Source organism: Vipera berus (assembly GCF_964194415.1).
Source record: "Vipera berus genome assembly, chromosome: 2".
Taxonomy (NCBI): Eukaryota; Metazoa; Chordata; class Lepidosauria; order Squamata; family Viperidae; genus Vipera; species Vipera berus.
Window position 1 is genome coordinate 43,706,989 of NC_138203.1, and position 23,882 is coordinate 43,730,870.

The window sequence follows — 23,882 nt, forward strand, 5'->3', positions numbered from 1 at the left end:
CGTGATATATCATGACGTATCGTGATGTTTTTTTGTCTTTGCGGAGCCAGGGTGGGCGTGGCCTGCACGTGGCGCATCTGCCCTATGGGCCACCAGTTTGACACCTCTGGTCTATGACAACTCGCCATGGCTAACTTGCTGCAGGCCAACTTGCTGCGGGACAAGAGCTACACTAATACTAAAGAAATAGTGGACTAGAAGCATGAAAGGATGCCAAAATGAAATGTGAATGACAAAAATTCAAATCTTTTTAAAAATTATTTTGAACAATTGAATTGTTGAATTGTCCTGCAGCGAATTGTCCCGTGGCGAGTCAGCCATGGCAAGTTGGCTGCGGCAAGTTGTCCCATTCCGGGGGGAAGATGTGTAGGCAGCTGCATTGGCATGGCATTCCAGGATTGGGGGTAGCTGCTACCAGGTGAGTGTGCATGCGCAAAGGGCAGTTGTGGGTGGTAGGGTGTTATAGGCATAGGCAAGGAAGTACAACATTTCCAGGATCCATGCCCAGGACCTTGTACTCCATAGCCAGGCTATTCAAGAGAAAAAACTGTAGGAATGAGAGTAATTTAGAGCAGTCTCTTGTAACATTTCCTGCCAGCTTCCCCACTGACTTTGCTTGCAGGCAGCTGGCAGAGAAGGTCACAAATGGAGATCATGTGACTGCAGAATGCTGCAAACATCATAAGCTGATTGCCAAGCACCCAGAGCATGATCATGTGACCAGAATGCTAGGAAAGGTGAAGGTTCAAGGATCGGTTGTCAGTACCACTTATTCAATGCTGTTGTAACTTTGAACAGCTGATGAGTGACTGGTCATTAACTGCGAATTACATTGGAATGGCCACAATTGTATACATAACTGTGTATAGTTTTGAGATGCAACAAAATGAACTTTTCCCCTCGATCTCCTTGAAACTGTGCCAGAACAGGCAAGACAAAAATGGTATATAAGTGAAGTTTACCCATTACTTATACAGTCTTAATTTTTATAGCTGCCCTGAGTAGCTCATTTTAACATTCAATTACTGGTAAGTACTATTTAATTCTAGCCTGCAGAGTCTGTAGAGTTATTTTAAAGAAATGAAAAAATAATGGCCATTACGGGTAGTCCTTGACTTAACCATTCATTTAGTAATCGAAGTTACAATGGCACTGAAAAAAGTGACCCTTGCAGCATCCCCAGTTGCTTGGCAACTGGTTCGAATTTATGATGGTTGCAGAATCTCGGGGTTATGTGAAAACCTTTTGCAACCTTCTGACAAGCAAAGTCAATGGGGGAAAGCCAGATTCACTTAACAGCCATGTTACTAACTCAACAACTGCAGTGATTCAGTTAACAACTGTGGCAAGAAAGGTCATAAAATGGAGCAATATTCTCACTTCTTCTTGTAAGTCAAGGATTACCTTGTTGTATAAACTTGTTTGAAGCTAATTATTAAAGCTATTATTATAAAAAATACTTGTGTAGGGCATTGCAGTTATAGTAGTAAAAAACTGGGCTTATCATATACACATAGATCTGCAATACTGTTTTTCTTGCCTTTAATTTGTTTCCCACAATCCCCAACGTAGTCCAAGTGGAATAATTTTAAATATATTAAGGAACAATCCTGTTGCAGAGATTCCTATCGATTTGTAAGCAGTATGGATAGGCTTGAGAACTTACTTGTCAATTCTGAATCAATAGTTCACGTACAACTTCACACTTTGCTATTAATCTGTAACCATGCCTTGATTTTTTCAAGGTTCTTATCCATCCACTGGATATTTTCCTCAATTGTTTCTATTGCTTGTTGAACAGCACGGAGCTCTGAAGTTTTTTTGTCCATTGAGCTGAAATAATTTTTAACCTGTTGAGGAAATACACAGAGAAACACAACTGATTTAATAATACTAATACTAATAATATAACAACAACAATAATCCATTCCTTACGTTAAACATAAGAAAGGTGACAATTGTACAAAGTGGAAGAGGAAGTTTTTAAGAAGAGACTGGACAACCATTTGTCTGAAATGGTATAGGTTCTCCTGTAGTACCAATAGTAATAGGTGCCTTGGGTGCAATCTCAAAACAACTGGAGCACCACTTGAACACCACTGGCATTGACAAATTCACCATTAGTCAATTGCAAAAGGTGGCCTTACTAGGAACTGCTTCCATCCTGCGATGATATCTATAATATCATCAAACATCCACATCTGCCTATCCCAGGTCCTTGGTAAGGACTTGATAGGTAGACAAAAATGCCAGTCTGAACATAGGTAGACAAAAATCCAGTCTGAACATCTGGCTGACTGTGCGGTGATCAATAATAATAACAAAACAACAACAATAATAATCCATTCCTTACGTTAAACACAAGAAAGGTGACAATTGTACAAAGTGGAAGAGGTTGAATACATCTATCTTTATGTGCTGGGCTCATTAATAGAATAGAGTTGGAAGGGACTTTGGAGGTTTTCTAGTCCAACCCCCTGCTCAGGCAGGACAACCTATACCATTTCAGTCAAATGGTTGTCCAGTCTCTTCTTAAAAAGTGTTGGAGCATTCACAACTTCTGGAGGCAAGTAGTTCCACTGATTAATTGTTCTGTCAGGAAATTTCTTCTCAGTTCTAGGTTGCTTCTCTCCTTGATTAGTTTCCATCCATTGCTTCTTGTCCTGCCTTCAGATGCTTTGAAGAATAGCTTGACTTCCTCTTCTTTGTGGCAAGCTCTTAGATATTGGAACACTGCTATCATGTCACCCCTCGTCCTTCTCTTCATACCCAATTCCAGCAACCGTTCTTTATATTTTAGCCTCCAGTCCCCTAATCATCTTTGTTGCTCTTCTCTGTACTCTTTCTAGAGTCTCAACATCTTTTTTTACATCGTGATGACCAAAACTGGATGCAGTATTCTAAGTGTGGCCTTATCAAGGCATTGTAAAGTGGTAGTAACACTTCACGTGATCTTGATTCAATCCCTTTGTTAATGCAGCCTAGCACTGTGTTGGCTTTTTTGGCAGCTGCAGCACACTGCTGGCTCATATTTGAGTGATTGTCCACTAGGACTCCAAGATCCCTCTCACAGTTACTACTATTGATTCCTGCAGGATTCTTATTTCTAAAAGGATTTGAAAAATAATATTTTAGAAATCATTCCATCCAACTATTTGGGGCCTACTATGGTAGCAATAAGGGACGCGGTGGCTCAGTGGGTTAGGACGCTGAGCTTGTCGATCAGAAGGTCGGCAGTTTGGCGGGTCGAATCCCGAGTGCCGCGTAACAGAGTGAGCGCCTGTTACTCGTCCCAGCTTCTGCCAACCTAGCAGTTCGAAAGCACGTAAAAATGCAAGTAGAAAAATAGGGACCACTACGGTGGGAAGGTAACAGCGTTCCGTGCGCCTTTGGCGTCCAGTCATGCCGGCCACATGACCACGGAGATGTCCTCGGACAAGCGCTTTGAAACGGAGATGAGCACCGGCCCCTAGAGTTGGAAACGACTAGCATGCATGTGCGGGGGAACCTTTACCTTTACCTTTATGGTAGCAATAGAAAACTAGTTTTCTCAAAATACTTTACTGAATACACTGTGCCATGGGATGGCATTCAAAACTATTTGATTATGCTTATCTCTCCTTCTTCACTATGCCTTCCACCAGAAAGGAATTGAAAATAAAAAATCTATTCCAGTTGACAAGAAGAGCCAGTTAGCAATGAGACACTCTCTTAAGAGATATATGGATCATCTTCATATGCTTCCATTCTCTGGATGGACATGAATAGTTGCAAATTTTTTCCTCCCTTCTGACAGAAGCCGCAGCTATCTCAGAAGTACTCATTCTCAAGCCCTACTCATTTCCAAATGAAAAATGTAGGAAGATACAAACAAAAGAGCCTTGGTGGAGCAGTGGGCTAATGTCTCCTTAAGTAACACCAGCTGCCTGCAATTAGTGCAGGTTCGCATCCCACCAGGCTCAAGGTTGACTCAGCCTTCCATCCTTCCGAGGTAGGTAAAATGAGGACCCAGATTGTAATAATGCCACTGGGGGGGGGGCGAAAGCCCTAATAAGCAGGCATATACATAGAATGAAGGCTATTGCTAAGCACATTGATTTGTGCTTTAAATTGTAAGCCGCCCTGAGTCTTCGGAGAAGGGCGGGATATAAATGGGATTAAAAAAAATGTAGTAAGTTGGGCATATTACCATAGATGTTGACAATATACCATTTCAAAACTAGACTTGTATGCCTAAAGCATGTCAAATTATAAAACATTTGTGCAGTAACTAAGCATAACACAGGTAAAAAAATCAATGGTCCTGAACACAGGCCTCCTCCGTCTGCATTCAAGAAATGACTCTCAAATTGCAAGTACAATGCTCTGCAAGGACCATGTTCACACTGAGAATGTGCTTGTGCACTCATTTCAAGATGCTTCTTTTCTTATTCAAATCAACAGACATTTGGAACTCAATTAGGATATTTTTATAACAAAGAGAAATAAATGACTAATTCACTGAATTTTAAATGTTTTAAATTTTGTAGTGCCAGATCCTTTGGTCATATCAGACCAATTTTGCAAGGCCTACTGTCAGGCACAAAAAACAGGTCCACATGTGAAGGTTAAATTTAACTCTTATTGCTAAAAGCCTACACACAGGAATCTTCTCAACTAACAGTCAATGCCTGATTAGAGTTAGATAAGCCAAGAGAGGGTTGGACTTAATTTGTTGTGGCTATCTAGGCTGGCCCTTTTTTTCATCCCTCCCCCTAGTTCTGCCAGTCCTTCTCCTACACCTAAATTAGTTACTAATTTGTTTCCAGGTACAATTGAAGGTTCTAGTTTGACTTATAAAGCCCCACATGGCTTGGCAACAGGTAAACTTCAAGGCTGCCTTTTCCAACTCTACTTCAACCCTCCAGCCTGCTTCCCATGGGCAACCTGCCAGGAGCAACTGCTTTTGGCCCCAATTTTCATGAGGGGAAGGAAGTTGAGAAACTAGAAAATGCTGTTTTCCTCATATGTTTAGTTATGAACACCTAGAAGGAATGAAGCTATACTCTTCCACAGGAACTTTGGAAGTCTGAAATTGGATTTTGTCACTGTAATTTTATTTTTTATTTTTTTTATTTTAATCCCATTTATATCCCGCCCTTCTCCGAAGACTCAGGGCGGCTTACAAGCTTAGCAGTAGCCTTCATTCTATGTATATGCCTGCTTATTAAGGCTTTCGCGCGCCCCCCCAAGCAGCATTATTACAAAGTCAGCTTAATTGCCCCCAACAATCTGGGTCCTCATTTTACCTACCTCGGAAGGATGGAAGGCTGAGTCAACCTTGAGCCTGGTGGGACTTGAACCTGCAATAACTGCAGGCAGCTGGTGTTACTTAAGGAGGCATTAGCCCACTGCTCCACCAAGGCACCAATTGAATAGTATTGTGCTTTCTTGAAATGATTTTGATCTGCTAGTACTATAATGATGTTGTGTTTTGTTGTAAGCTGGCATGAGTCAATTACAGGTAGTCCTTGACTTACAACAGTTTGTTTAGTGACTGTTCAGAGTTACAACGGCACTGAAAAAGGTGACTTATGCCCATTTTTCATAGTTACAACTTTGCAGCATCCCCATCATCATGTGATCAAAATTCAGAGGCTAGAGAACTGGCTCATATTTATGTCCTTTGCTGCATCCCAGGTTCATGTGATCACCTTTTGCAACCTTCTAACAAACAAAGTCAATGGGAAAACCACATTCACTTAACAACCAGGTTACCAACTTATCAACTGCAGTAATTCACTTAACAACTGTGGCAAGAAAAATCATAAAAAGGGGCAAAACTCACTTAACAAATGTCTCAATTAACAACAGAAATTTTGGACTCAATTATGGTCGTAGGTTGAGGACTACCTGTATTTGGAAACCTGTATTACAGAGCCTTGGTGGAGCAGTGGGCTAATGCCTCCTTAAGTAACACCAGCTGCCTGCAATTAGTGCAGGTTCGCATCCCACCAGGCTCAAGGTTGACTCAGCCTTCCATCCTTCCGAGGTAGGTAAAATGAGGTCCCAGATTGTTGGGGGCAATAAGCTGACTTTGTAATAATGCCGCTTGGGGGGGGGGGAGAAAGCCCTAATAAGCAGGCATATACATAGAATGAAGGCTATTGCTAAGCACATTGATTTGTGCTTAGATTGTAAGCCTCCCTGAGTCTTCGGAGAAGGGCGGGATATAAATGGGATTAAAAAAAACCCTCAGATAAGTGTATATGCATGTGTAGATGGGTATTTATTAGAATCAGTTTAGTGTAATGATTAAAAGCAGTGGAGCAGAAACTAAAGTTCTAAAATAGGGCAGCCAGCTGGATGACCTTGAGCCAGTTACTCTTTCAGCACTAGAAGTCACACATCACAAAATGTTGCAAAAAAAAGCATGAACTTGTCTATATAAGTTGCCATAAGTAAAAACTAACTTGAAAGCACGAACATATGTCTCTATATATACACAAACACAAAACTAAACATTATTATATATCCTTACCAATTTGAGTCTATAAGATAAAAATATCGTGTCACAGTTACTTATGTAATACAGACTGTCAAAGCTATATTTACCTCAGCAAGCTGCTCCTTTGTGGAATACTGATTTGTTATGCCAGTAATCATTTGTGCAAGTGAGTGTGAGCCAAAGTCAAATCTACAGGAAAAACAAACAAAACCAATAACAAACATCAACAAAGTAAACAGTTTTGTAGGCTTCCTCAAAACAAAATAAAATGCAAGAACATGAAGGTCATACATACTTTTTTACAAGTTTCTGCCAGTTTTGTTTTAAAAACTTCCAAGCTAATTGATATCCATAAGGATTCCTTCCAACACTAACAAGTATAGAAGGAAGTTCCTGGGTCTTTATTATGTCACCTTGCAATGCTTGATCCATTAACCTAAAAAGAACATGATTAAACAAGTATTTCAATTAAGCTTGGATACATGAAATATATGCAGGTTCGTTAAGAAAAGACATCCCTTATTAAAGGGAGCAAGGAGTACAATAAATAATGCAGCTTTTAAATTTTTTCTCTCATTGATTTGCTCAATGAGTGGATATCTAGCACTGCCCAAAAGTAATGATGATCTAATTTTCTTGTCTAAGTCCCATTAGGCATTCTTGACAATATTGTTTCACAAAAAAGTATTTTATTTATCCCGTGTTTCTAAGTTACCCACATGCAAATGAATAAATTAAAAACACTAATTTTTTTGGAAGTTTCTTCTTCTGTCTCTTAATGTATGTATAGTACAATATATGCCAAACATAAAAGAAATTCATGTTTTGGAAAAGCTGATTGTGAATGTGGGTTAACATATAAAGACTTGCTAGCACAGGAAAATAGGGAGCTTAGGATGAAATCAAGAAAATAATTGACTGCAGAGGGATTTAGTTTTCAATAGTTCTAATATGTGCAATTAAAATATTTAATATAGATTTTAAATGACCAGGAATAGAATGAGATAAAATAGAATTTAAAAATGAATTATGTACAATGTAAAAAAATGTAAAAAAAATATTGAGATTTGAAATGGAGGAAAAGCAAGTTAAAGGGTCTGAAAGTCTTAAAAGTTCAATGCAAACTTTTTAAAAAATGATGTACCATTGTTACATGACCCCAGAAAAATTGTCTAAGGCGGTGGCCCCCAACCTTTTGGACACCAGGGACAGGTTACATGGAGAGAGGTTTTTCCCCAGACCGGAAGAGGTGTGGTTTTGTGTGCTGCCTGCATCCTCTGGAAAAGGCTTCACCTGTTCGTGCGGTCCGGTTTCTGGCATGCCAGACTGGTGCCGGTCCATGGACCGGGGGTTGGGGACCCTTGATCTAAGGTGTGTAAATATACTTCTAATCACTGTTGGAAATGTGAAAAATGTGAAGAAACATTTTCTTATGCATAATGGACTTGTCAAAGAGCAAAAAGATGCTGGACACAAATGCATAAGCAGTACAGATGGTGATGCATAGAGTTTTAAAAATTAATCTTCAGATAATACTGGAACTTTTCTTATTAGTTTTATGAACACTCAACTAGAAGAGGCTTGTGGACAATTCGTCTTTAAGGCTATTATATGCACAAGGGTAGAAGGCTACAGGTAGTCCTCGACTTACAACAGTTAATTTTGTGACCATTCAGTTACAACAGCAGTGAAAAAAGTGATTCATAACTATTTTTTACACGACTGTCACAGCATCCCCATGGTCACATGATCAAAATTCAGATGCTTGGCAACTGGCTTGTATTTATGATGGTTGCAGTGTCCTGGAGTCATGTGATCACCTTTTGCAATCTTCTGATAAGCAAAGTCAATGGAGAAGCCAGATTCACTTAACTGCGTTGCTAACTTAACTGCAGTTAAGTTAGCAACTGGGGCAAGAAAGGTTTAAGATGGGGCAAAACTCAATAACTATCTCGCTTACAACAGAAATTTTGGGCTCAATTATGGTCATAAGTCAAAAACATCAATAATGGATGAATGGATTGTAAAGATGGCTGAGTTTACAGAAACAGCTAAACCAGGGGTGTGAAACTCAATTTCATTGAGGGCTGCATCAGCATTGCAGTTGCCCTCAGGGGGGCGGGTGGGCATGGTCTACTGGGTGGGCGTGGCTAGAGTGCGTATGGCCTACTGGGTGGGCGTGGCCAGCTCTACATCGTTCGCATCAAGGGTGCCTATGGTGGCTTGGGCAGGAGTGGGACAGATCTGAGGGTCTCTGGCCCAGGGCCAAGGCAGTGGGGGCCGTTCCCTCACTGTTTCCAGGATGGCTTTGTAGGCCACAAGAAACCACTTTGCGGGCCAGATCCGGCCCCCGGGCCTTGTGTTTGACATGTCTGAGCTAAACTGACTTATTTGATTAAGGAGGGAGCTACAACTACTTTTTTTAAAAGACTGTATAGACTTTTTGCTGAAAAAGAATCAAAATGAACTGGTGTTTGTGGGGAAAAAAGGAACTATGATATACAATATGGGAGGTTAGAGATGGTAATAGCCATGTTTATAACTACTGCAAAGATTTTAGTTATTTTAGACATCTTTTTCTTGCTTTTTATTTATTCATATTTTTACCCTTTTATAGTATTTTTCTGTTCTATGTTTCTGTAGTTTTTAAAATCTTTGTAAACACTTTTACTAAAAAACATTTATAAAAAAGCTGATTGTGAATGTAGCATGGTTTTTAATAAAATAAAATTCTACTGACTAAAAGATAAACATTCAGCAGGGCAAAAGATAAAGATGAAGAAAATATAGTCTGGAACAGAAGATTAAAAGCTATTGTTCAGCTGTTTCCTACTCGGTATTAAAAAAATTGTCAATTGTTCCTTGTTCCATTCAAGCTTGAGCTTCTCATTGACCTCAAAGGAATAGTAATATAAAACTGCATTTCTGTCTAGCATATGTTAACATGTGCAACTAATGTATAATTAAACAATTATAATTTGGTTATAATTGTTCCTCAGAAACAGTTATTGCATAACTATTAAGTCAGTGCCCCAACTTGTACACTTGGACCAGTTCCATGGAGAGAGTTTTTTCCGTGGATTGGAGGGGGGCATGGTTTCACATGCTCCTGGTAGGATAAGGCTTCACTTGTTTGCACGGCCCAGTTTCTGGCATGCCACAAACCAATGCCAGGCCACGTACCAGAGGTTGGGGACCCCTGTATTAACTTATCATGTAAAAGTTAAGAAATGGGTATTGAAAGAGCTGTAAAGTTAATATATGAACCAGTTCCTTTGAATTTAAAATTACCCATGTTATTTGAAGAATACATACCACTGAAGCTTTTCTTTGTTTGGGCTCAAACACAGCACAACTTCAATCTGGTTCTTTTCAGTATCGAATTCAGGTAACTGATACTTGCTAAAAAGGAAATCCCAGTTTTCATCTGTTTGTATTCCAACAGCATACACTGCCATCTTAATGTTATTTGGCAATCTGTAACAAATTGTGCTCATATTATTCTCTGAGAAAAAAAATATTAAATCACTATTTATTTGATTCAATTTGCAAAGTACATCTCCCACCAAACAGGATTACAGACCCCTGAATGGTTGTCTCCTTCCTGAATACAGAAGGATATTGTTTAAGCACCCTTAAAAAGTGAAATACATACTTCAGAGTTCCATCTGAGTTCTTCCATTTCATGAAGTACTCTTGTGCCTTGTCTACACATGGTTTGTATTTGCGTACACATGCAAACATAAGTAGGGAGTTTCGAAGCATTTGTTCAGACACGGTACCTTCATCATCCCAAGACTGTTTGTCAATCATATTTTTAAATAGATTTACGATGTATGCCTAGAGCGATTTGTGAAATTAAAAAATCAAGTTGTAATAAATGTAAATCAATTATTTAAAGCAGCAACTAACAATTTTGTTATTCAATCAAATATCATATTCCTTGTATCTTTCATAAATCAGAAACAGAAAGCTGGATAGGATGTATACTTCCTGTGATTTAAGGAATAATTTCTTTTAATAATAACAACACAGAAATTATTTCATATATGTGAACTTGTTTATAAAATTGTTTTATAAAATTGTAATGCATGCCTATACATTATTCATTAGGGTAGCCATAACGTCACTGTAGTCTATACAAAGAAAAGAGATTCCAACAAAAGAAAACATCTGTAACTCAGGGTTGAAGTATGGAATCCTTGGCACAGTTTGAGCTTGTTGTTTGTTTGGAAACATTTCATTACATTCATTACATTATCAATGAAAATGAAGTTACCTAGTTGGGCAATGAAAATCAGTATCTTCTCAACTCCATAGAGAAGGAAGGACCTGTGAAAATTACCACTTATTTCAACAATGAAAGTCTCTGCCTAACTGAAATATTTTCCTTAAATGGAAGGATTATGCTAGTTTACTGAAAAGACAGTTTGGGGTTAAAGACTGTAGGTTGATGTGCAATAAATGCACCCTCCACATTCAATTTCCACAGTGCTTAACAACTTCATTAATATTCTGAGGTCTATTTAGATCAACAATACATTTGCCCCTCCTCAACATAATAATGTTATAGTTATCTTATTCTGCTGGAATCCATCTACAAAAAGTGTTATAGGTAGTTCTTGACCTATGCTTGGTTGCTTAGCGACCATTTAAACTTCTGATGGACCAGATTTGGGGTACTTATTCATATTTTTTACCCTTTTATAGTATTTTTCTGTTCGATGTTTCTGTAGTTTTTAAAATCTGTCTAAAAACTTTTAATAAAAATATTTATAAAAAAGCTGATTGTGAATGTAGAATGGCTTTTAATAAAATAAAATTCTACTGAGAAAATATATATATTAAGCAGGGCAAAAGATAAAGAAAATATAGTCATGTGGCTACATTTTAGACATTTGGCAACTGGCCCGCATTTATGGCCATTTAAGGTATCCTATAAGTCACATGGCTACATTTTACAATGTTTTTGCCAAAAAACAGGATTTACTTTGTCCTATGGCAAAACACTGGTTTGCTTAACAACCATGGCATTCATGACCACTACAAAAAAGGTAGTAAAATCAGATCAGTCATGTGGGAGATCCATTTTACAATTATTGTGATTTACGACCATGATGGGCAAGCTCCATTACTGTTGTATGAGAGAACTATCTGCATTCTACAAAGAATTTATCTTTAATATTCCATTTTGGAATTCTTAAGTTTAAAAAGAAACAAAATAAAATTCATTTCAGATAGCATAGAATATATCCATTGATTATTTAAAAAAATCTATGTAAGTTTTCAGTTTTATTCTGCCATAAATCTTTATTTTACCTTTAATTGTTGTTCTGTGTCACTTATGTTTGTCTTCTCCAACAGTTTGTACAAAGGGATTAGCTCATTCAGTCCTTGATATACAGGAGCAATTTCAGATTCATGTTTTAAGTATAATGTTAAATCAAGAGCTTTTTCAATTGACAGCTTTCCAGCACTGAGGAAATATAAAATGTCTGTTTTAACAAATAAATTTTTTTAACGATCTGAATCATCTTCCCTATGATTTTTTCTAATTTAACAATGTACTTGTATATTAACCAAATACGTTTTAGCTTTTTACTGTGGTTAAACACAAATTTGTTATCAGATGAAACAAATCTTTTTTTGTAATAAAAAAAATAAAATATAAGAAAGCAAACTATTGTGTTGTAGATAGTAAATGTACTGAAACTTAGCAATATGCTAGTTTTGACAGCTGATAAATTCTTGAACAATAGCTGCACTGGAACAGCTCTGTGGCTTTCAGCATACTTTCAGTTCAGTTTTCATGTATATGGCTTTTTATATAATATTTTATATGGCCTTGGATTATCTTTAAATCCTTTGACACAATTCTCAGCTAGGGATACCAGAACAGTACAAGGATGCGTAAGTTGTCTGACATTCTAACTGTATTTCTCAATATACAAGAGTTATTTCTTTTCTTAGCTCATGATGTATCCTGCCTTTAGATACATTTAGATATTCTGTGTACTTCAACCAGTGTATCCTGCACAAATGTAGAATATGCTTGTTTCTCAGAGACAAACCCATCTTTCTTTTAAAGAAGTATCTCCTAAATGAGGTGCTTCTTACCACAGGTATCCATGCCCGCTTATTTAATTCCTTCCTTCTCAGACCTCAAATGTTAGGCATGTGCAAATGTTTTAACTCTTACCTCACCAGCTGGAATGCATTGTTAATGAGGCTTGCTCGATCATTGCTGCTTATTGTTTCATGATTGTCTTTTAACAGGCGAATTAGAGAATCCCAGCCATGATCTCCATAATGCACAATATAATAACCATTCATTCCTACATTAAATTTTATCCACTCCACTTCTTCTGGGAGGACTATATTATCTAAAATCAAAATATATCACAATTCACAGAAACACCTGATTTATTTACATTCATTACATCATTAAAAATAAGGATTTCCTGCTTTAATACTCTTTCGAAAACATACCTTCAACATGTACTATATAACTGCTTTGTGGATATGCATCTGATTTTCCTAAAATACAATATTCCCTAAATTTTAAACTTTTCCAAAAATGTTTCAATAACTGACTGAAATTTATTATTATTTAATAGAGTTAAGCAAAATGCTTTGTGAGAAAAAAAAATGCAACCTCACAACCTCATTTGCCATTCCAGTCTCTGTTCCAAGTCAAAATCGTACATTTCAGGGTTGGGCCAACATTTGTACAGTAATGTTTTCACTATAAAAAATTTTGTACACTTCTGTTGTTTAATGTTTGTAATCTTATGTAGGCCTCCACCATTTGAGTTAAACTTACTTGTTTTGGTTGTCAGCAAGAATCTCCGAACATCATTACATTTATTGGTAATATATGTCAATGGGATGTGCCACAGACTCCTAAAAAACAAAATCAACACTGTGATTTTTGATACAGGATGAATTGTTTTGAAACAGATAAAATGAATGCATTTTTTAAAAAACAATGCTGCATCACTTTGCAGGATAAAGTATATAAACATTAACTTGGGGAGCAGTGTGGTATAACAAGGACACATTTATGAAGCTGAAAATAAGGTTGTGTACCTAAAAAGAATTTAAATGGTTGACTCAACCTTCCTCCCATGTTAATGGCAATTATTACTGTTTTAACAATTATCTGCTGTTTACTCTGGAAAAAATTGAACGAGTAGTTTTCTGTAAGAAAGGGATATATGCATAAATTTGTCTGCTTAGCATCCTAAGAATTAAAACCATCAAGCAGGTTCCTGGAGAGAAAGCAGATTCATCAAGTAGATTCCTAGAGAGGAAGCAGGGAGAATTTAACACAGCATCAGCCAGACTTTTGCAAAAGGTAACCCCTCCAATTGTTTTTTTGCTGAGAGACAAGGCTCTTTCGCAAACTTGTTTCAGCAATTCCTGTCATTCTTAAGCAACTGCATGCTTGGATTTCAGCAGGTGCCAGAGCAGAGGGGCAGCAGTAATGTAAGCTGACTGGGCTGTCTCTGGCAAGTGGGAAGACCCAGGGTGGGCCATGCATGAGTATCTCTCCAGTCTGGGGGTGAAAATCCTGCAAGCAGGGAGGACTTTCAGTGTCAGAGTGAAGCTTCACAGGTCCTCCCTTACCTTGCAGAGGCATCCAACATGCCTTATCCTGAATTCCATCTACTTAATGGCACATGAGATCGCTTCACAACTGCAAGTGGGAGCGTCAGAATTGCAGTCGTTGAGCGAAGCAGTCAAATGGTATCTTACTTAATGACTGCTTTGCTCAACAAACCAAATTCCAGTGTCAACTGTGGTGCTAAGTATCTATATCACAAGGTAGAATCAGGAGAAAATATAATCATAAACAAGTCGCATTTGTTCATCATTACCCAGCTGATGACAAAGTAGCTTTTTTTGAATAATGTTCTTGTTGTAGATGGATATTTTTTCCTTTAATAGTAACGGTCACTAGAGGAAATCCTTTCTGGAGTGTCCAAGTATTCATCACTGCCTGTACATCTTGAAGCACACCTTTGGTCCAGTGCTACATAAAAGTTACAAAAATATTAACAAAAACATAGGCATGTGCATTGATAAAGTAGTAGTCATAGAAATTAAAAAATACAAGTGTGCCGTTTTTTAATAATTTTCAAAATCAACAATGTAATGTCCTCAGCTGTGATATTCTTTTCAGCATAAGAAAGCAATGCTTTAAGGATAATTTCTTAAGGTTTCTTTTAACAATCAAGTAATACTCCTAATAAGTTGCAAATTCTTCATTTTTATTTCCAATTATCTATGTACCAGAGGAACAAGACCTCTTTTGATTTATTTTCTGTAGCTATGCAGTTCTAAACAATATCCAACTCAGTTGATATAATAAATTATTTGCTACATTTTCTTCCCCTTCCACATCAGCAAAGTAATGAAGCTTGGTAATTTATATTTTAATCGGCTGTAATTTTCCAAACAAGATGATGAAATTTTAAAAATTCAATTTAAACAATACTTTATTTAAATTATGGTTTGAGAACAAAACCAGGGCATTCTTCTTTTTTAAACTCAACATGTGGTCATTAAAGAAATCTTAAGGTTCACCATATTTCTTTCATTGGAAATTTTTAATTTATATTAGAAAAAAACTAGAACAATAAGTAACTGAAAAAAAAATCATAACTATTAGGGGACCTATAGCATTTGTTATGTTTTGCCTACATGCTAAATAATTATTTGTGAAAGCAACCTGATAAAACTACAAGCTTTTTGAGAGAAAAGCTTGTCATTAATACAATCCAAAACAAATATCTGTGATTTTTTGAAATATTTCAGAACATTTCATCTAAAATATCTTAATTCAAAGATTGGTGGTGCTTCACTTAGGCATTAGTTTTTGTCAAAATGACTGCATAATAGCAATCAATTTTATTGATTTAAAATTTTGGTTTCCAAATATCAAGTTATTGTACAATGCACTTTTTTAGTGTTATTGTAAACAATTTAAATCCATGTTTGAACTTGAAAGATTCTGTTTTGAGTTGGAAACTATTCTGACCTCAAAACAGTCACTTTGAGTTCAGACTTTTTCAGAATGGTTGGAACAGTACTCAAAAGATCCAGTAGATAAGATTTAAACAATCTATTTCAATTGCATACCTTACAAATGAAAAGAATGTATCACAACTTCATGACATAATATGGATAGCCACCCAGATTTGCTGGTCAATGAGATAGGCAGCATATATATTAAAGGAAGGAAGGAAGGAAGGAAGGAAGGAAGGAAGGAAGGAAGGAAGGAAGGAAGGAAGGAAGGAAGGAAGGAAGGAAAGAGGAAAGTAGGGAGGGATGGAGAAAGAAAAAGAAAGAGAGAAAAAGAAAGAAAAAGAAAATGAAAGAAAAGATAAAAATTTATCTCACTGAGTTTAAGACTTTCTCCTTGTTTCTGATACAAACTCCATTTTGTATGGGACTTCCATCAGCATATGGACAAACCTAACCAATAAACAGTTATTAAAGATATCACAAGATGAACATCAATGCTGCTCAAGAACATTTTGAAATTAGATATTTTGAAAGAAGAAATACTTCTCAAATACTTGCATCTGATAAGCTGTCCCACAGATCTTTGTTTTTTGTGTTCTGATAACTGAATCGCAACAAATATTTCGCAAGACCAGCTTGAAAAACATCTGGGCTGAGATAGTCCTGTAGCATATTGAGAATACAAGCACCCTGTAAAGAGAATGAAATAATACGGAATACATCTTTTTTTTCATGTTTAGGGATTTGGACTAATATATGTCCATATAAAAGGGACGCGGTGGCTCAGTGGGTTAGAACGCTGAGCTTGTCGATCAGAAGGTCGGCAGTTTGGCGGGTCAAATCCCAAGTGCCGCGTAACAGAGTGAGCGCCTGTTACTCATCCCAGCTTCTGCCAACCTAGCAGTTTGAAAGCACATAAAAATGCAAGTAGAAAAATAGGGACCACCACGGTGGGAAGGTAACAGTGTTCCATGCGACTTTGGCATCTAGTCATGCTGGCCACGACCACAGAGACGTCCTCAGACAAGCGCTGGCTCTTTGGCTTTGAAACGGAGATGAGCACCGGCCCCTAGAGTTGGAAACGACTAGCACGCATGTGCGGGGGAACCTTTACCTATATGTCCATATAATCACTGATTATGGTACTAAATTCTATTTTTTATCTCTGCAGATTGAAATTAATGACCCCAAAAATGTTTCTGACATAGAAACATTGATTTCTGGTTTTAATGAGTAGAAAGAAATGGATAATGGATAATAAAAACAAGAGAGGGTGAGGTTTATTTATAATCACAAAGTGAGAATTTTGTAAATGTATTTTATATTATATACAGAGGAATTCTGAACCTTCTTTTTTCTGTTTTTTCCATTCAAATCTTTCAGCACTTTTTCTTTTTTTTTCTTTACTGTTTCTGCACTTTATTAGTTTGCATTAGTTTTTGTGTTTATATCTGAAATTCACTTTCAGATATAAACGCAGTATCCAGATTTATTAAACTTGGCCAAAAATTTTTACTTTACCTTATCATAGGAAACTTCATCAAACATTTCTAAAATCTGAGCTGGATCTTCAACAGGAGTCGATATAGGATGTGAAGAATTTAAAGCATCTACCTCCATGGCATTAAAATACTTGTTTAAAAAATGATCTTCCTAAACAAAAGAAAAAGAAGCCAAAAGTAGTCGTCTGAAATTTTTGAGTTTATTTTTAAATGACACATAGAGATGAACTTACATTTAATTATTTATACAGAATTAATACTTTATTGCTTCATTTATGACTACAAGCTGCTTTATACATATTTTGAGTAACATTACTTTTGGTAAGAGTGGAGAATTAAAATATGTAAGCGGTCAAAGTGAAATTAAACTTTAATTCCCCCCAAATTGGCCTCCAAATCTAAACTGTGGTTAATTTCACCAAAAATTAATTATGTAAAATAATTACTAAATCTATTTATAAAACACTTTTGCTGATAAAATGATTATCTTTAATATTACTGGGATTAAATCTCATTATTCCAATTCCAGCATTGAATTAAATATTGATAGGCTAATATTTCATCCAATGGATGAAGCGAATTCTAGTCCAAAAAAATCTTATGCCATAATAAATTAGTGTTTAAGGTGTTTCGTATTATGTGTCTGAAAATATTGGTCTCAGCAGAAAAAAGATAATTTGTTTTCTTTATGGGCTGAGAACAAATGGAATGTTGGCAGACTCCAATCAAACACCCCACTTCCCAAAAGACAAAAAGGGACAACGGGAAATAGTAGGAAATAACTCCCTTAAGTCTTAAGTAACTTAGAAAATAATAGCGTTAGTATTATGGGAAAATGTATACAATTCACTATATATATTTTTTCTTTTAATAACCCTATAATCCCTTCATCAAGGTGAAGTCAGGGTGACAGATCAGAGCTCGAGCATTTACTGGATGGATGCCCTTCCTGATGCTTAAGCAGTTTCACAACAGACAATTACTCATTGTGCCCAGAGAGAAAAATATCTTCCACTAGTTATCTTCCACAAGTTCACTTCTAGGCATATCATGCCGCTAACACAATTTACTGTATAATTATTTTCATTAATTATAAAGTTTCATGCTGTGCTACACAATCATGCCTCCAGTCTAAAAACATTGCTGAGGCTGCCTTAGTGCAAATCTACAAGGGGAAGAAGGTGTCTGTTTCCAGTCCTGGTATTTTCTTGGCTTATTATTAAAAATGGGAAGAACCCCCCCCCCGCCCAATACTTACAACTTTCAGTTCTGGATGGGTCTTTCTTACTGACACAAATTCCATAAACTTGGCAAAACCTTCATTAAGCCAAAGATCATTCCACCATTCCATTGTAACCAAATTTCCAAACCACTATAAAACAGAACATGTAGCAAGATTGAGAACAATTCATAAGACGCTAATCAACTTGAAAGTGTCCATTTTATAAAGAGGGAACAAAGTAAAGGTATAGGTTGGCACTGCTCTGTACCTACTCAACAGTCTGTTTATGAACAAAAAAGAACTGTTTTGTGTGGCAACAGCTAGTGCCTTTCATGAGACCACCTAATGTTTATGAAAACTGAGCATTCACAACAACTCCAGTATAAATACCAGCAGCAAATTTAGCATTATGACCCTTTAGACTGATTATTTGGCATTGACTGGGTAGTAGTTCTTAAGACAAACTGAATTTCTGCAGGAATGTACTTAGAAAAACCAACACTCTTACTGAATTTCTATAGGATGGACAGTCCAACTATCTCACACAAAACAAGTGACTTTGGATGGCTTACAACAAAGCTTATGTGGTATTGCTAAAACTATATGCAGCACATTCACTGGTGAATGCAAAGTAGGTAATCACACTCTCTGTAAAGCTTCAGTGAAGAAACTATAGACCAGAAGATATCCTTTCTAAACTATATACAGAAAACATACTGTAAATTCTGTTAGCTTTATGAGGAAAAAAAATCTTATATGCTGGCTTGAGTCATTTATATAAATGTCACAACGCAACAATCAACTGATGTTACTTTTCTGATTTCACAGGGAATTGTTCTCCAGATAATTAAAATATAAGCTGCAATTTCATATATGAAAAACAGGCCAAAATTTACCTGATGAGCAAGTTCATGGGCTACCGTCATAGTAATTACAAGTTTCTTTGATACTGAGGATTTTTCAGAATCATATAACAAAGCAGATTCCCTGTACGTGGTCAATCCCCAATTTTCCATTGCACCAGACTGAAAATCTGGAATAGCTGCTAGATCTGTAATGAAATGTTATTTTCTTAAAATCTGTTTACACCCTATCATACACCTGGAAAAAAGTACATGCATGTGCACACACAGACAACTAATATAAGTTCAAATATTTAGTGATATGGTAATTTTTCAAAAGTAACCATAAATCTTTTTGGCCTTTAAAAAAACATTCTTCGGGAGATTTTTTTTTTAAAAAAACAGTAACATTTGCATTACTCTGTATAATGTACACTGAAAAAGAACATGCAATTAAAAATGATACAGTGAAAAAAGATGATAGCAGCATCTAGATACAAGTAATGCTTGAGACTACATATGAAATGTTCCCACAAAAGACTGTTTACATGTATGAATTTTATCTAGAACTCTTTTTTTGGGTGATTTTTCGGACAGAACTTCATATTAAACTCAATAACACTCAATAGGACTGTAATTCTATTTTTCAGTGAGTTGGTTTATATCTTAGCAACATTATCAGTAATAAAAAGATTAAAAAAACAACTGTCCAACTTTCTAGTAGGACACTTAACACAAATTGGAAGGAACTTTGAATTGAATAAGAATTTATTTTGTATATATATAAAACACATCTTTTTAAAAAATCTAACTCTAAACGATTTTTTTAAATATTAAAAAATGACTTTAAATTAAGAGAATTAATCTGGCTGGTTAATATACTTTTCAGCTCTTAACAGTATCTCAGAATAATACATACCTTGTTTTGGCAAAGGATATGCAATGCCAAAATATCCCTCGAAGAAGTCTAAAAGTTTCACTGCTGCGTCCAAAGCATATTCTGCTTGTTTGATTTTGTGTGGCACAGTGTATACTGAAACCTAAAAAACACAAGCATGAATGGATTTTGACGCATCAACATAGGTTTCTCATAACGTAGTCCCAAGTACCACAATCAGCACCCGGAATTGCATTGGGCAGATCAAGATATAGTTTTGTTGTATTTGCTTCCAATTCTGTCTTGTTTAGGATGGGAACAAGCCAAAGCTTCTATGTTTCTTGTCATGCTAAACAATAGAATATTTGTTCAGTTACTCAGCAGAAGCCTAAACAACCGAGAACAGTTCTGAATATGTAGAATTACTGTACTAATTGTTTATAAACAATTTTTTTTTAAAAAAAATCCTATGTTCAACAGTGTGAAATCAATTGTGCAAGTCTAAGCATTTAATTATTACATTCAATCAATAGACTTGGGAATTTCTGAAAAATTAGTTAAAATTAGACTGTTCTCATTTTCAGAACTCATTTTATAACTGCAATCTTGTGCTTGAATCTGTATAAATGTTTATACAGATAAAATCAGCTGGTGCTAAATGATTACCTTAATTCCACGTAATGTCCTCTTGGTAACTGATTTAAAGTCTGAAATAATGAAGGCTACTAAGTAAGTGCTCATCTTTACACTGATGTCAAACTGGTCCTCAATAAGCCATTCATTAATGTTTACTGATTTCACCTAAAATTTAAAAAATACAATTACATTTTGCTTGTAGTTGACAACTTTAAGACTGTTTGGAATTAAGTCTTTTATATTTCTGTTCAAACTCCCTCACTGCACAAAGATTACAAAAACGCTGTGTTAATGTTACAAAACCTTTTGCAGCAAAGGCTATACTTGCCTTTTTGAAGGGTCACTAAAATATAAATGTATGCCTATGCAACTCATTAACAGTTATGGATTAGCATGTTGTAGAGTGCAGTTTGATCCAAATCTACCCATAAGATAGTCTCATTAAGTTTAACTGGACATCTTTCAAGGAAAAAAATAAAGTGTTGCAGCTCACAATAGCAAAGAATACCACTTTTGAGGATATACGTAATCTGGATTTCAAGTTTTTCTTACTTTTTAAAATATATTAACAATGAATTTTCTATTTTGATTTCATGTGAACATTCTTTGCATAATATATGCACAAATTTGTGTATACTATTTTTTTTAAAAAAAATCTTTTATCTGCCTTCTAAAATATTCAAAAAATACATATACCAAAGGCATATTAGATAGTGCTAGGTGCTTTGGGCTTCTTCTGATCTTAATAGAAAATGTTGCTTTTAGTGCAGGTTCATCAAAGCAAGGAAAGGCCATACGCGCAGCTGTTGCCTCAAACTGGGTTGATGCAAGCACCCTGGAATTAAGACAAAAACAAGTAAATTTAAACTGATTAGGCAGACATACATTTACTAGTCCACATTTAACTTCAACAATATTACTTACCTTATATTTATAGATCAGGAAAAAATATGAAGCATAGTCATTAATAAGGCAAGCCTACACGTGTTTTTTGGAAGTAGGTTTCTCTGCTTCATGGGCTGTATTCTCAGATATGTGCACAGAAGGTTAGTCTGTACCACAACTGCTTTTCTAGAATTTACAACTTGAAAAGTTCTCTGATTGCCTGTCTAATAATGGATTTGTTTTTTTTAATGGATTCCATGATGAAAGATATTCCAAAGATTCATTTTGGCAGGGAAAAGAAATGCATGAAATTAAATAACCAATTCTAGAATACTGCACATACTTTATAAATTACCATTAGGAGGAAAGATGAAGAATGAACTCTCTACCAGAATAGGTTTGCCACCTGTATGACAATTTGTTAGAATGGAGCAACAAAATTAATGTCCCAAATCTATTTCAGGAACCACCCCAGTTGTCTTAATTAACTGAATCCTATGGTCATGAGATGAAGCAATTTTCTGCCAGCTTCCCACAATCAAAGCCAGTGAAGAAAGCAGTAGCAAGTTGCAAGTCCCAGGCCAGAAAGCAGGTAAGTGGCTGCTGCCAGCTGTGGGAGAGATAAAGAGGGTGATCAGAGAGGATGTGTGGGATGTGCAAAAGTCACAGCATGTGTTGGGGAGGAGGTGTGAGGGGGCAAGGGAGTTCAGAAAAGGTTGTGAGGGTGCGAATGGATGAGTGGAGGGAGACAAGGTGGGGAGAGGGTCAAGTGCATGAGGCAGCAAGAGGCTGTGTCAGAAGTGCATTGTGGGTCTCAAGACTGTATGCAAGAGGTATGATATGGTTTTAGCGCACATGATTTGAGACAGATAAGGTGTGGATTCGGGAGGATGCACAAAGGTGTGAGGCATGGCATGGGTCGGGGAGGGTGAGTAAGGGCTGGGGAGATTAGAGTGTGGGTTGGGGAAGATTCAAGAGAGATAGCAAGGGGCAGGGAGGGTGCATAAGAGTGTGTAAGTAGCCAGCGCAAAGTGAGTGCAGAAGGGTAAGGGGAGAGTCCACAGGTAGGGAAGATTTACCCCAGTGATTTATGACCGTCTCTGCTGGCTTTCCCACTGGCTTTTTAGGGAAACCAGCAATGAAGGTTGTAAATGGAGACTGCGTGATTTTGGCAACCAGCCATAAGTGTGAACTGACTGCCAAGTGCCCGGATTACAATCACATGATCACAGGGGTGCTAGGAGAGGTGGAACTTCAAGGAGCAGTTGTAATCACCATTCATTCAGTACTATCATAACTTCACACAGTTGCTGAATGAATGATCATACCTGTAAATATAAAATAAGAAGAAAAGTTATATAGTCAAATAATAAATAGTTAATACAGGGCTTACCTTGTTTCCCCTTCCAGAGTTCTATACGTGCTTTTATAAAAACCATGAAAACTCTCAGATAAATTGGCAGAGTACTCAATGCTAATAATGTAGCTCTGTCCATCTTGTAGAGGTTCAGTAGAAACAAGTGCTATCTGCTCAAATGGTGGATGTTCTAAAACCATCATTCCTTTAGCTGTATCAGCACTGTCCTTGGTGTTGTGGATAGTAGCTTTGGTTATCTGAAGATATTTGCTGTGAAGGATGATTGAACTAGTTTGCTCTGTTATTAAAATCTCTATTTTGGATAATCCAGTAAAAGACAGAGTTGTGAGATTCGGATGAATAAGAAGATCATAATGAACTGGAACAACATACTTTGGAAGTCTAATTTTATCCCAAGGAAAAGGATTCCTTTCATCTCTAGCAAATGAACATGATGTCGCACATAGAAAACTTAGAATGCTTAGCAATAAGAACATTTTACTCTTCTTCAACATAAAAATCTGATCAGGAAGCAGCAATCTGATGCCAGGTTACTGTGGGATCCAGAATTAGAAATCTAATAAAGAAAAATAAATTCAGACAATATAACCATATTTTATGAAATGCTGACTATAATTTATATGGTATAGTTTTAAAAGTGTTATTCTATATATTCTTTTCTATCTAGCAGGCTGTCTTAAAAGAGTATACAATTTTGGTGAACTGTAGATTTTCAGAATTACACCTTAATATTAAAATAAGGGTAACTAATTTTAAGGCAAACTGTACTTATTTACTTCTGTTAAAGTGTAAATGACACATTTTTACTTGTTTAAATACGGCAATATATACTTCTAACTATGGGAAAAGAAAATTATCTTCAAAATGAAGCTTGAAAATAATATGGTCAAACAACACCTGGAATACTGTGTGCACTTCTAGTCATTATAACAGGATACTCAGGAACTGGGATAAGTTTATAAAAGAGCAACAGAGATAGTAAAAGGATTGGAGGCTAAATCCTACAAAAAATGGTTAAAGGAA

General features: G+C 36.3%; 1 protein-coding gene across 1 annotated transcript in view; it reads right to left on the reverse strand.

Moving 5' to 3' along the window:
* ERAP1 (endoplasmic reticulum aminopeptidase 1) overlaps window positions 1–23,353 on the reverse strand; it is a gene marked incomplete at its 5' end in the record, with an annotated part of 32,724 nt that extends 9,371 nt beyond the window's left edge. Inside the window, 18 exons of the mRNA XM_081320538.1 lie at window positions 1,667–1,850; window positions 6,595–6,676; window positions 6,783–6,923; window positions 9,803–9,964; window positions 10,143–10,327; window positions 11,807–11,963; window positions 12,687–12,870; window positions 13,311–13,390; window positions 14,368–14,522; window positions 15,893–15,967; window positions 16,076–16,207; window positions 17,039–17,170; window positions 18,278–18,391; window positions 19,138–19,292; window positions 20,003–20,123; window positions 20,627–20,761; window positions 21,293–21,431; window positions 22,875–23,353. Coding sequence (XP_081176664.1) covers window positions 1,701–1,850; window positions 6,595–6,676; window positions 6,783–6,923; window positions 9,803–9,964; window positions 10,143–10,327; window positions 11,807–11,963; window positions 12,687–12,870; window positions 13,311–13,390; window positions 14,368–14,522; window positions 15,893–15,967; window positions 16,076–16,207; window positions 17,039–17,170; window positions 18,278–18,391; window positions 19,138–19,292; window positions 20,003–20,123; window positions 20,627–20,761; window positions 21,293–21,431; window positions 22,875–23,353 — 2,778 coding nt within the window. The 3' untranslated portion in view covers window positions 1,667–1,700. The remainder of the gene's footprint in view (window positions 1–1,666; window positions 1,851–6,594; window positions 6,677–6,782; window positions 6,924–9,802; window positions 9,965–10,142; window positions 10,328–11,806; window positions 11,964–12,686; window positions 12,871–13,310; window positions 13,391–14,367; window positions 14,523–15,892; window positions 15,968–16,075; window positions 16,208–17,038; window positions 17,171–18,277; window positions 18,392–19,137; window positions 19,293–20,002; window positions 20,124–20,626; window positions 20,762–21,292; window positions 21,432–22,874) is intronic.
* Between the last annotated feature and the right edge of the window lie 529 nt (window positions 23,354–23,882).